Below are 12,999 nucleotides of genomic sequence, written 5' to 3'. Positions count from 1 at the left end.
TAAATGTATGCAGACTTAACACAGAGATTATTGTTTTGATATCAGAAAGGAGACCTGAAAATGTTGACAAGAAGTTAAATCTTAACCCGAATGCATTCTACATCAAGCATTCAGACACTTTGACACAAGACAGAAGATAATTGTAAGGCTTGTTAGGACGGGGGGCAAGGCTCTGGGGACACTGAAGCCTTTCACAGTAACTATGACTTGAAATGGAGAATGCAATGGCATTTTTATGATGTACTAAAACAGAGTAATCATTTAACTTTCTGTCAATTCAGCAAGCAAATGAACTTTTTGCAAGAAAAAAATTCTACTTACGTGACAGAAGGTCAGAGTGGGTTCTAGTTGTATGTAGAGGATTAAACTGGTCTTTGAGGGAATAGATAGAGCATTTAACCACATGTAGCTATACTGACTGTTTTTAGTACACCAGAGCCCTGAAAAGATATCTGTCCTGCTCTGGTCCCTGAGTGGGAAAAGACTTCTAATACAAAGACCTTCTCCCAGAAGCTGCAGAATTTGCTTTCATTCTTCCCCTTCTCCACTTTCTCTAACACGAATAAGAGCAGTAAGTGTGGGCCTCAAGAACCCTTTCCTTATCACCTGTCTCTACCTTCTCTGTCCCTCTACTATTCCTTCCAGTGGCAGGAGGCTCAGCTGCTACCCATTAATGGAGATATAGTCAATTTTGATAAGACAAAAATGTTTCTGGTTAAGATGCAAAAAATGCCAAGAAGTTGTGTTGCTAAGGAAGCAGCTTATTGTGGAACATTCCTCCAGTTCTAGTTCTATTAGCAATTTGAGAGATTCCAGGTGGAAGGAGCAACTGAAATAAACTAATAATTTATAATTTTATAATGGTTATTTCTCCTCATTATAGTCAGATGCAAAGTACTTTTTTGTATTTAATTTAAATGTATAAAATGCAAAACCTTGTGAACATTGCAAGCAAATTTGAGAGTTGTGTTTATGATACCATGATGATATGTTGTGAAATTAATAATTTATATTGAATTGGGAAAATGGTGATAAAAACTACATTTAAGACAAAAAACTTATCTTCAACGCTGTTTAACATATTTCAGGCAAAGGCTGTGTTTTCTTCTTTTAAAATATATTTAATTTATTAAAATACTAAAATATTAAATTGCTTCTTACAATTGACTGTATATAAGGGAAAGACATTTTCACTTATAAAACTTTTTTATTCATAAATACTTACAAATGAAAGCTTCAAAGCTGTGTTTTGTTTCATGTATTTACTGAAGAGCAGCAAAATGGATGCCAAACACAAAACAGCTAGTGATTCTGGGCACATATACACGTATTGGTTTATATGAACTCATTAAAGAGATTGATTGTAATAATTTTATGGGTACTGTGCTCCAGATTGGTATTTTGCAACAAGTAACACCCTTTAAGCAAAGATAATATCATAACTTTCCCTTCAGAAGATCCACAGGGCAAACATGAAGTCTTTACCAGCTTTAGTGACTTATTCAAGGACCTAGAGTTAGTCTCTGTACATAAATAACTACTTTCAAATAAAACATAGCATTAAAATAAATTTTAAATAGTATATATACTGGAGAGTTGCCTTTTTTCATTATGAAAAGCAAGGGACCTGAAAAGTCAGATGGCAGAAGACAATCTTGACTTGGAGACCTTTCCTAAAAGTGACTGAAATAGATAATTTTATAATTACACTCTGCCCTAAAATGTATACTGTGAGATACTGTTAAATGAACCCTGGTTAAATAAATAAATAATAAAAAAGCCTAAAAAACCACATTAAATGCTACTCAAACTTCACTAAGTTGATAGTAAATTAAATTTTGTGAGTGTGAAAAAACATCTAGAGTGAAATTCAGAAGGTGCAAAAAAGAGTGAAAATTATTCAGTATATAATTTTCTTCATGATATGGAAAATTATTAAGCTTAGATTCACATAATATCTGGCATACTGAACTGAATTAGTCAAGTATGTCAATAACTGATGAAACATCTGAATAATGCCCTTAAGTGGAACTCTTTCCTGTCCAGTCATTTATTCAGGTTCTTTTTTCATCAGACAAAAAAAAAATAAATTGAATTATTAAATAACATTGTTTTATATGTGCAAGAGTCAATTTGGGTACACCTTTGGAAGCAGGTGCATGCCTTTGTCTTTTGATCTTTGTGTGACCGCATTAGTAGAAGATGCCCATTGGCCTGCGGTTAAACAACTGGGTGAAGGGGGAGATGAGCTTTGTTTAGGCCACCTTTTCTAGGCCCCTCTCTGTGTGGAGCAAGCAGTGCTCTCTTTGAAAAAGGCTGCTTGGTCGTTCAGGGCGCTGCCCCAAGAGACTGTCATCTCCGGTCAGTCTCTAACAACCAATGCCCTGAACCGCCTGCATGCAGGGTTGGGTCTGCGGCTTCCAGTGCACCTTTCACCTGCCATTTCGACCCTCACCCGCTGCTACAGGGCTCTGCAAATGTGGATAAAACCTTCGAGCCTGCGCAGTGGATTTTTTAGGTGAGACGCAGTGTGCGTGGAACTGGGCCCACCCTTTAATCCTAAGGTTCATCTGCCAGGGCCGAGCAAGCTTGGATGGTGGCAGCGAGGTCCTCAGGACGTAGGTTTGATTAGAGTGACCTTCTCTTAGATGGACAACCTTACAGGGCTAAGCGAGCTCCGTCTGCCCGGGTTTGGAAATTAGAGTTGTCCTTCTCCTAGGATGATTGCCAGAAGGCTAGTGAGCCCATCCTGCCCATGGACACATTATATCTGACCCTTCGGTTTTGACCTGTCTGGCATGGGAGACCCTGCTGACGGCATGTACCATCGCCAGCATAGCTCGCAACCTCATAGGGGTACACAAGCTTCTTCCCCACTGAGACCTCACGGCCTGCCAGACCCCCTCCCCCTCCCCAAAATTGGACTGGCAAACCTCTGCGCGCTCTGAAGTTCCTCCTCTCTTCTCCCCTCCTCTGGGGTGGCCGCCAGGGGCATGGAACAAAGAAATATGAAGTTTTGTTTGTAGTAGTGCAGGATTGAAAGAAACTCTGAGAGAATGGAAGCAGACTATTAGAAAGTATTTAAGAATTGACCAGTTCTTCCCTTCTTGGACCAAATTACTTTGAACACTTCCTTGATTTTTTTCCCTAGCAAACAAACGATTACCCTTAGCCTATGTTGAAAATTCTCTCTCTACAGTGATTGGATTAAACTAAATAATTATTTATAAAATTTTTGTCTATATTAGATGCACTCCTAAGTTTTTATCCATGTTTTAAATACTATTCCATTTATTGGAATGTTGTAAATATGACAGAAAATTAATTTCAGTTGTTATGAATGAGATATGTCAAAATTACTAATCCATGTTTCTTATTTCAGTGGTGGGATGATATTTTAAAGATATATATGATATAATTCCAATTCTTTATATTTTTCTTTCTTTTCTTTTCAGCTGTATCTTGTGGTATTCCTGACTCCCCTGGGAATGGTTCAGTTATAGGTAATGAATTCACTTTGGGCAGTAGATTGATATATGAATGTAATGAGGGCTTCAAGCTAGAATCAAGTCAACAAGCAACAGCAGTGTGTCAAGAAGATGGATTATGGAGCAACAAAGGGAGGCCGCCTGTTTGCAAATGTAAGTGGGCATGTATTTCTCAATAATCAATCCCTTGATCTTTCCCAGGAAAATCTTTGCTGGTGATGTTTTCGTTTTATGTATATGTCTGCCATGCAGTGGCCATTCAGGAATGTATCATCATTTAACATGTAATAAAGTAGAAGATGCCTATAAATTTGTTTAATTAAAAAATCCTTGTTTATCTTCCTCCAAAAATCTGAATTAAAATTCTTAGACAACTCATTTTCCTGTATATTTTCTTATTATGTGCCCTTCTCCATTTTCCCAATTGTAATTTTTTTCTAATATTGCTTCTAAAGTAATAAAAGCAAAAATTATTTCTTAAAATATCATTAGCGTAGATAATTAAGCTGGATAACAATCTTTCAGTCTACATTTTTGCCTTCTGTCAGAATTAGCTTATGTCGTGCAGACTCCTCCACCATATGACATGGCCTCTCATTTGCGTTGGGCTGCCACTGCCTGTCTCTGTCCTGCATCAAAGCAATAATTAACTGATCTTGACTTCAATGTGACTTGAAATACTGACTAGAACATAATCTCAAAATTAATAATTACTATAATACTACATGTAAATTTTTTGAGAGTGGGTTGCAGCAGAACACTAGCTCTGGTGTCTGGAACATCTCCTTCTCCTGTGACCTCGATATTCCCTCTGCTGCTCTGACTCTTTTTTTCCTTCTTTCTCTGCCTGTGTGGAATTTTTCTCTTTCCTAAACACAGTTTCCCAGAGGTGCCACCATCATGGCTGATGGGCTCAGCTGTGTCTTGTAGTGGGTCCTTTGGAACCAACTGCATCCAGTAGCCTTTCCTCACAGAGGTCACCTCTGGAGCTCCTCCCCCAACCCCTGCCAACACCATGACTCCTGAATCAGATACACTCAGACACTTCTTCTGTAGAGATCTGTCTTGCTGTGATTCATTCTCGCTCTTCCTTCATATTTTTTGGACCAGGGATTCTCATTATTATGCTACGGAGAATCTCCAATTGATCTACACCTTTCTTGAAGGGCAGTGCCTAAAACTCTACACAGCAGTTCCACAGAGTACATAAGGAGGATTATTCAAAACCATCTGTGATCACACAGGCATGCTCTGAGTTCAGAGCCATGTGCGGAGGGAAGGCAGTGCTCCAGTGTATTGAACTGAGCTTCATTCTCTCAGAAAATTTGACAAGATACAAAGCACATAACTTGAATGATTAATCAGCAAAAATGTCAACAGACTCTTTTGAGGGAAGAGGCCAGATAAACTAACTGGGGATTAAACATACTGAATTAATAACACCATATCTACAGTGCAAAAAAAAAAAACAAAACCAAAAACCCATACCAAAAACCCATACCAAAACCCTTGTATTACTTGAAAAGATCAAACTTTACCAGACAATGACTACCCTGTAAAAAAACTTATTAAAATTACCCCAACTTTCAACATTAAAAATATTCGTTTAATATTTATAATATCCTAACAAAACATATATAACTCTTTTGTCTCTTCTTTCTCTTCTCTTTTCCTTTGCTAAAAATTTATTCAATTTGAAAAAGAATCCCATTACTTCCAAATTCAGAAGTGCTACATTAAAGTGCTAGTGATCTACATGACAATTTAAGGTCAATATTTTAAAAATGGATTGCTGTTTGGAGGCATGCATTCTTTACCAAAGATTTCTTACTTGTGAAGTGCAGAAAAGCTTACACAATCTGCATAAAAACCTGTTTTTTCACTATTACTGCTGTAAGAATAAATGTATTTAGTCTCCAGAAATAGAAACATCTCTAACTTGATGAGAAACAAACACAGCACAGAAAGGTAAATGGTAAATAAATAAGTCCATTTTATTCCCATGTCTGTTAAAGTGAAGGTTGAAATCAGTGCATTTTGTTTTGCAAAGTATCTCTGACAACATAATGCCTGAGGCAGATGTTTGAAACTCCTTTCTTTTCATTAAAAGCATTTACCTCAGATTTGAAGCACGAAAAATAAGATTTGTGATGGTCACACAGCAAGACACAGATGGATCATGAACATTAGGCTACTGAATTTAATTACAAGAAATACCAATCAACAGAAATCTATTAAGAAAGCTTAACTGAATGACAAATAGGTATCTCGCTTCAGTTATTCTGTGGGAGTCAAAGAAACTAACACGATCCTAGTTGGAGGCAGAATCTGGAATGGTTTATTGGACTTACATGCTGATATTTTAAGGGTCTGGAGTTTACATATTCAACGGATGGTTGAACTTATTACAAGTAGGGGGTTTCAGGGGATGAGGTAAGCGGAAAACCCAAATTACACTTTTTGGGGTCTTAGGAATTACCACTTATTTTAGGATTACATTTTTGGGGATTTACATAGGGGAAAGATATTCAAGTTTACAGAATACACAGGATACACAGGGAGGGAGAAAACAACAATGGATTTTATGCAGAGGCTTGACAACATCACAGCACAGTGTCTCTGTATCTTGGCAGGACATTCCAAACAGGTGACATCCTGTCTGGTCCTCAAATGCAGGCTTTTTCCCCAGCTAAGGCTTTCTGCTGAGGCCCAGCAGTTTCTTTTTCTGGTATCCAAATTTTGGGTTGCCACATTATTCTGCATAGACATGATGAAGGGAACAGATTTATATCTGTATTGTTATTTCATAGAATTGTAGAATCATGTAATTGTTCAGGTTGGAAGGAATCACAAAGATCATCTAGTTCCAACCCCCCTGCCATGGACAGGAACACCCTCCCTACACCAGGTTGCTCAAAGCCCAATCCAGTCTCGTCTCAAACATTTCCAGGGATGGGGTATCCACAACTTCTCTGGGAAACCTGTTTCTGTACCTCACCACCCTTGTAATGAAGAATTTCTTTCTAATTTCTAATTTAACTTACCTTCTTTCAGTCTAAAGTCATTCCCCCTTGTCCTGTCACTAATGACCTTGTGAAAGTCCCTCTCCAGCTCTCTTGTAGGCCTTCTTTAGGTAGTGAAAGGTGCTCTAAGGTCTCCCAGAAGCCTTCTCTTCTCCAAGCTGAACAGTCCCCACAATCTCAGCCTGTGTTCATAGGAGAGGAGCTCCAGACCTCTGATCATCTTCATGACCCGCCTCTGGACTCAGTCCAATAGGTCCATGTCCTGTTGGGACTCCATGTTGGGAGTCCTAGAGCTTTAAATCATGCCAATACACTCATTAGAGAGTGACCATATAGTAGTAACTTTACATATGAATACAGGACACAGTCTGTGCAAAAAATTTTTACCAAAACTTGTAAATTAGTACATTACTTCTGGTGAGAGAAGTGAGCGTGATATACAGTTACAGAAAACATCCCATTCAAAAGATGTAGCTATATCCAAGAAATCCAAATAAATCAAACAACTTTGGTCTCAAACTACAGATAAGCACCATTCTCTCCTTACTGTATGCCACATAAACTGCCTTTAATACCTTTTACCCCAATTAATATGATTTGGATAATGCTCAAGAAGAAAGGAAAGAATGTATAGGCATGATTAGAAATTTAAGGGTCCAAGTTCTAACTATAGTTACCTGAGAAACACTGTTTTACCCATCATCAGCATTTTTATATGCCTGTAAAGTACACTTGTGAAAAGTCATAAGATTCAATATTTCTAAGAGTAAAAAAAAAAGATGACAATCTCTTCGGAATTTTTTCTATTCCATTTCATCATATATGATTTCAATTTTGTCTGCTACAATGGAAATACAGATGCTCATTCTTGCAGTGACAAGTCAAAAAAGGGAAAAGAATACAAATGAAATTTCATTCCTTTTCTTTAGATGATATAATCTCTTGCTATTATTATATAAAATTACATCCTTATAGCATGATTATTCAATTTTGTTTGTGACTAATCAGTGAAAATTATTATTCTTATTACTAATTTTTTACTTTCTTCAGAATATATGTTATGAAGTGCAGAACAATAAGATCTTCCAAAGCAGAGACTGAAAAATGGAAATAGAAAAGAACTTGGCTGTAAATGCAAAATTTAGATGTGTTGTTCACTAAATTCAAACCAAAGCTGTACTTGAATATCTAAGTCATTTACTGAATAGAGAAACTGGAATAGTATCTGTAACTATTTTGTAATGAAACAAAGTCATCTAAAGGTGTTGGTTGAATCAGTCTTCTGGTGGAATTAATCCCACACACTTCTTTGGCTTTTACATTCTTCGTTTATGTTTTTAAATATTTTTCACCATGTGGGTTTTTTTCTCATGTATATCTTTATCCTTCTGCTATGGAATTCCTCTGATTCAGAAATCTAGAGTTTTCAGTGTTCTAGCAGCGATTTTCCATTTTCGCCTTATACAGATTTTTTTTTTCCACTTTGGGCACAAACTTTCTAAACTGATAGAAATGAAAACAGAAGTAGTATACATTTTTTCTGAACATTCTTGTGCCTTTGACTACCTACATTTCATGTGCTAAAGTGGCAGATAAGAATAGTTATCTTTTTGGGAGTCACTAAATCTATTTCCTTGGGGGTTTTGATTTTGTGGATACTTGACACTTTTTTTTTTCATTAAATAGAAATACTGATATAAATCTTGGGTTCTCGCAAGAATCTCTTAGTTGATGTCTGTTCATACCTTGAATGTGTTGTTTATTTTTTCTCTGAATATTATAAAGAAACAGTTCTTTTATACTGTTCTTAGGAGTTGGATGAATTAGAAAGTATGAGTTGTGCCACACTGTGTCAGTAGTAAAAAATTTATTATGTAATAGGAAGAAACTACAGAAACAAATGGTATGAGAACTTAATCAGTGAAGGACGTCATACTAGGCCTGTTCTGAAGCAAAAGAGAACTTTTTTCTTTATTTAGTATGTAACCTTCAATGCTCTTAGAAAATTTGTAATCCCTTGTTCCAAAATTCATGTTCCATGAAAACAAACCTCAGGAATGAGTTAGCTTTGTACATTCCAGTACTAGAAAATTCTGCTAGTTTGAGATGTGATACAGTCCCAGTGTTTGCACTAGGGAGAGTTTAAATATGTATGACACTTTTAGAAAGACTAGGGTGAACATTAGCACATAACTATTTTACAAGTCAAGCATTACTTTATACATGACAAAGCAACACAAAAAGAAATGTTCTCTAGGCCAGCAGGAAACACCTTTTTTAATACAGGCATTTTTGCATGTTAGAAAACGTCTAATGCAAATTCTTAAGAATATTATAATTATGATTAATGCCCAGTTTTATAGTTTTGCTAGACCTGCAGTAAAATGACTTACAAATACCTGAACACTTCAAATTAATGGTAGTACAACCTTTTTTGTTCCATAGGATACTTGGAGGCCTAAGGCTGCTTTAAGACATATGCAGAAAACAACATTAAAGTAGGATCTAGATAATGCAAAGCAGATCTTCCAGTTCTGTCCACTATCTGTGCTTTTTGACCAGATCTAGGGACTTGATTTCAAATATTGTGACAGAGGGTGAAAAAATAATGACAGCAAGGATTTACTTCCTTGTTTTTCTTCACAAGATCAGAAGACTGAATGTGTTCACTTATTGCAAGATCATGATGTCATATTTTTTTTCTGATTATGCCAAGGTACACTACCAGTTCTCTAAAGCTAAGTACCATAATTTGTAAGCTAAGAATATGAAAATATACTGCTTTATATTATATTTCTATATAAGTACATATAAAATGTACCAATATAGGCTATTCTCCATGTGTGTTGGTGCTGAGTCTGGACCAGTATATGTTTACTAAGAAAAATACTGCTGAAATAGGATAACTTGTTAGCCTTTGTTCTTATTGCTTTCGTTTTCATATAAGTATGTGGATGGATAACCTAGGAAATTGAGTTTATGGTTAATTAATTCTTCTAATATCTTAATTGGCTAATATAGTCCCTATAACTGCATAACTTCATTGCTCTTTTGTACTATTCCTTTAATATACTCATTCAAAGATTTGAATTGTGTCCTTCATTAGTTTATGCTACTTAATCTAATATCAAATATTTTAAAGAACATCTAACGGCACCTTTGTATAATCTGCATATTGCAGATTTCACTGTAGATTTTTTTGGAAGGTATGATGTGCTGAGCTGTAACAGTGATGGTTGAGACACAGAATTTTTTCTAGGAATCAATTGAAAATTGATTATAAATTTTATACACCTTTTTTATAATTTTCAGTTTGTCTGTACAATCTCTAGTTATAGAACTATGAATCGTAAGTACTTTAGGAATAAAACATCAGTTATAGTATAAATGAAAAAAGGAATTTGCTAATATAAACAAGCCAAAATTCACCACCACAAACATTGTGCTGGTGTTTTTTATTTGCTAAGACATTCCGAACACCATGCCCAATAATTCTCCTCACATTTTCTTTAACAGACTCTAAGGTCAGTAATCATTTTTTGGAGTATTTTGTCAAGGTTTGATATGTAACATGGAGTACTTATTCAATGAATTGTAGTAAAACTGGTAATTAGTTTAGACATTTTTAATTAGTCCGGATAAATTAGACTGATAGCAGATTGGCTTGACATAGCTGACTGGGTTGACAGACTGATACTGAATACCACATGATCCTTTAGTTTATCTATTTTGAAGTTTTGAAGTCTTTCTTGTTTAAATATGTTGACCAACAAGAACCACTTAATTTTTTTGCTCTGTGGTCTCTATTAGCATACTGAAACTATCAACTTGCTCAAGTGATCCTATTTTGTTCTTAGGTCTTTGTTCTTAGATTCTGTGATATATAGGATTACTTGGTTTGCTACTGTCTTCTCATTTTACTAATGCTGTGAATTTAAGCCACACTAGTCTCTCAAACATAATGCATAACTTCACCTTAGTCTTGCTCCTTTTTTAAGCTAATAGTGAATTTAGTCAAATGGGTATATTTGAAAAATGTAATTCACATTATTGCATTAAGTTGACCATATAGTAAGACCAAAATGCCCTTTCTGTTTCTTTGTGGTTGTTAACTACCAGCTGAAGAATGGCAATCAATTATCATGTGCTGTCATACTTGAAAATAATAATAGCAAGTTTCTGTAATTGCGATATTTTTTCCATCATATACATTGTACTTGTCTTTTTTTTCTTTAAAAAGAATAATTACATTCAGAGTCACAATATTCAAGATATTTTTGAAGAGAATGAGATCTCCTCTTTTATTTTTGCTAATACATTACTAAAGAAAGACAAGCAAAAGCTTGCAGACAGGATAGCTCAGTAAAAGGGAAGAGTCAGTCTTTTGGTTTTCAGATTCTTACAAAATATTGATAGTGCAATGTGTTTGTTGACAAGAAGAGAAAGTAAAAAGAATAATGAAATTACAAAAACTTAATCATTATGAAGACTTAAAACTAAAATCTGAGTTTATCACTGCACAAATTCTTGTTAGGTTTTAGTTGTTGGAGTCACAAAAACCTTGTTATATTCATTTGGTCATTGCCACTGTTCATGTAGTAGACATTTTGCTTAGTGAACATTTTTCTCATGTTTTCAGTAGTAAATATAGAATCATGGAACATGCTGAGTTGGAAGGGACCCATCAGGATCATCAAGTCCAACTCCTGACCCTGAGCAAGACACCCCAAGAATCAATCTCACCACATACCTGAGAGCACTGTCCAAATGCTCCTTGAACAAGCTTGGTTCTGTGACAACTTCCCTGGGTTCCAGTGCTCAACTACCTTTTGGTGAAAATCTTTTTATTGATGTCCAATCTAAATTCCCCCAAATCAGCTTCATGCCATTTCTTCGAGTTCTGTCACTGGTCATGAGGGTGAAGCCTCTCCGCTTCCCCTCATGAGAATGTTGAAATCTGCAATTAAGTCTCCCCTCAGTCTCTTCTTCTCAGGCTGAGCAAACCAAGTCACCTCGGCCCCACATCATACGGCTTCCCTCCAGACCCTTCACCATCCTTATGGCCCTTCTTTGGACACTGTCTAAGTGGTGCCCAAAACTGCACAATATTCAAGGTGAGGCTGCATCAGTTCTGAGCAGAGCGGGACAATCCCATCCCTCAACTGGCTGGCGATGCTTTGCCTGAGGCAGGACACGCTTGGGCCTCCTGGCATGCCAGGGCACTGCTGACTCATATTTAGCTTGCCATTGACCAGGACCCACAAGTCCCTTTCTGCAGCGCTGCTCTCCAACCTCTTGTTCCCCAGCCTATGAACACAACCAAGGCTGCACTGTTCCAGGTGCAGAATCCGTCACTTTCCCTTGCTAAGCTTCATACAATTTGTGATTGCCCATCTCTCCAATTTGTTGAGGTCTTTCCGAGGGCCTCCCTGGTCTTGAGAGACTTGACAGCTTCTCACAATTTAGTATCATTGGCAAACTTACTTAGTATTCCTTCAAGTCCTGCATGCAAGTCATTAATGAAAACCTTGAAGAGAACTGGGCTGAGGATGGAACTCAGTGGAACCCACTAGTGACAGGTCACAAGTCTGATGTCAACTCATTCACTGCGACTCTGTGCCAGACTCGTGAGCCAATTGCTCACCCCCGCATGATGTGTTTGTCCAGCTGTGTGCTGGACATTTTGTCCAGAAGGATCCTGTGAGAGACAGTATCAAAAGCTTCACCGAAATCCAAAAAGATTGCATCAACTGGCTTCCCCTAATCAACTAATTGTGTTACCTGATCATGAAAGGAAATCAGGTTGGATAAGCAGGATTTTCCTCTCATGAAGGTGTGCTGGCTTTGACCAATTGCTGCATTGTCCTCCAGGTGTTTTTCAGAATAATCTTCTACATGATTTTACTGGGTACTGAAATAAGAGTGAGAGGCCTATAGTTCCTTGGGTCTTCCTTCTTGCCCTTCTTGAGAAACAGGACAACATTCACGAGCTTCCCGTCAGCTGAGACCTTTCCAGATTCCCAAGACTGCTTAAAAAATCCTTGAGAGGAGCTTTGTGATGACATCAACTAGCTCTTAGAGGATTCTGGGATGAATCCTGTCAGACCCCATAGGCTTGTAGGGATCCAGCTGGAGCAGCAGATCCAGCACAATTTCAGGGTCAACTGGGAGTTGATCATTCTCACAGCCATGGTCCTCCAGCTCAGGGCTGAGATCAGCTTGGTTCATCATCCATGTTGAAGATGGAAGAAAAGAAAGCATTAAACACCTCTGCCTTGTCTCTGTCCCTGTTTGTAAGGTGACCATTCTCATCCTTTACAGGCTGATGTTATTTTTACACTTCCTTTTGCCATTATAATATATTTGAAAAAACTCCTTTTATTGTCCACCACATTTCTTGCCAGCTTCAACTCCAGTTGAGCTTAGGCTGCACAAATTTTCTCCCTGCAGTTGCAAGCAGCATCTCTGAATTCTTCACATGTCACCTG

General features: G+C 37.1%; 1 protein-coding gene across 5 annotated transcripts in view; it reads left to right on the top strand.

Moving 5' to 3' along the window:
- CSMD1 (CUB and Sushi multiple domains 1) overlaps window positions 1-12,999 on the top strand; it is a 1,127,710-nt gene that overhangs the window by 1,039,978 nt on the left and 74,733 nt on the right. For all 5 annotated transcript variants that reach the window (XM_027690129.1, XM_027690128.1, XM_027690127.1 and 2 more), the window contains one exon: window positions 3,456-3,641. In XM_027690129.1, coding sequence (XP_027545930.1) covers window positions 3,456-3,641 — 186 coding nt within the window. The remainder of the gene's footprint in view (window positions 1-3,455; window positions 3,642-12,999) is intronic.

This window comes from Neopelma chrysocephalum, unplaced genomic scaffold (genome assembly GCF_003984885.1).
Source record: "Neopelma chrysocephalum unplaced genomic scaffold, ASM398488v2 Primary Assembly neopelma1_80b, whole genome shotgun sequence".
Taxonomy (NCBI): domain Eukaryota; kingdom Metazoa; phylum Chordata; class Aves; order Passeriformes; family Pipridae; genus Neopelma; species Neopelma chrysocephalum.
Note: the sequence above shows the minus strand (reverse complement) of the source record. Positions and strands in the feature narration are given on the sequence as shown.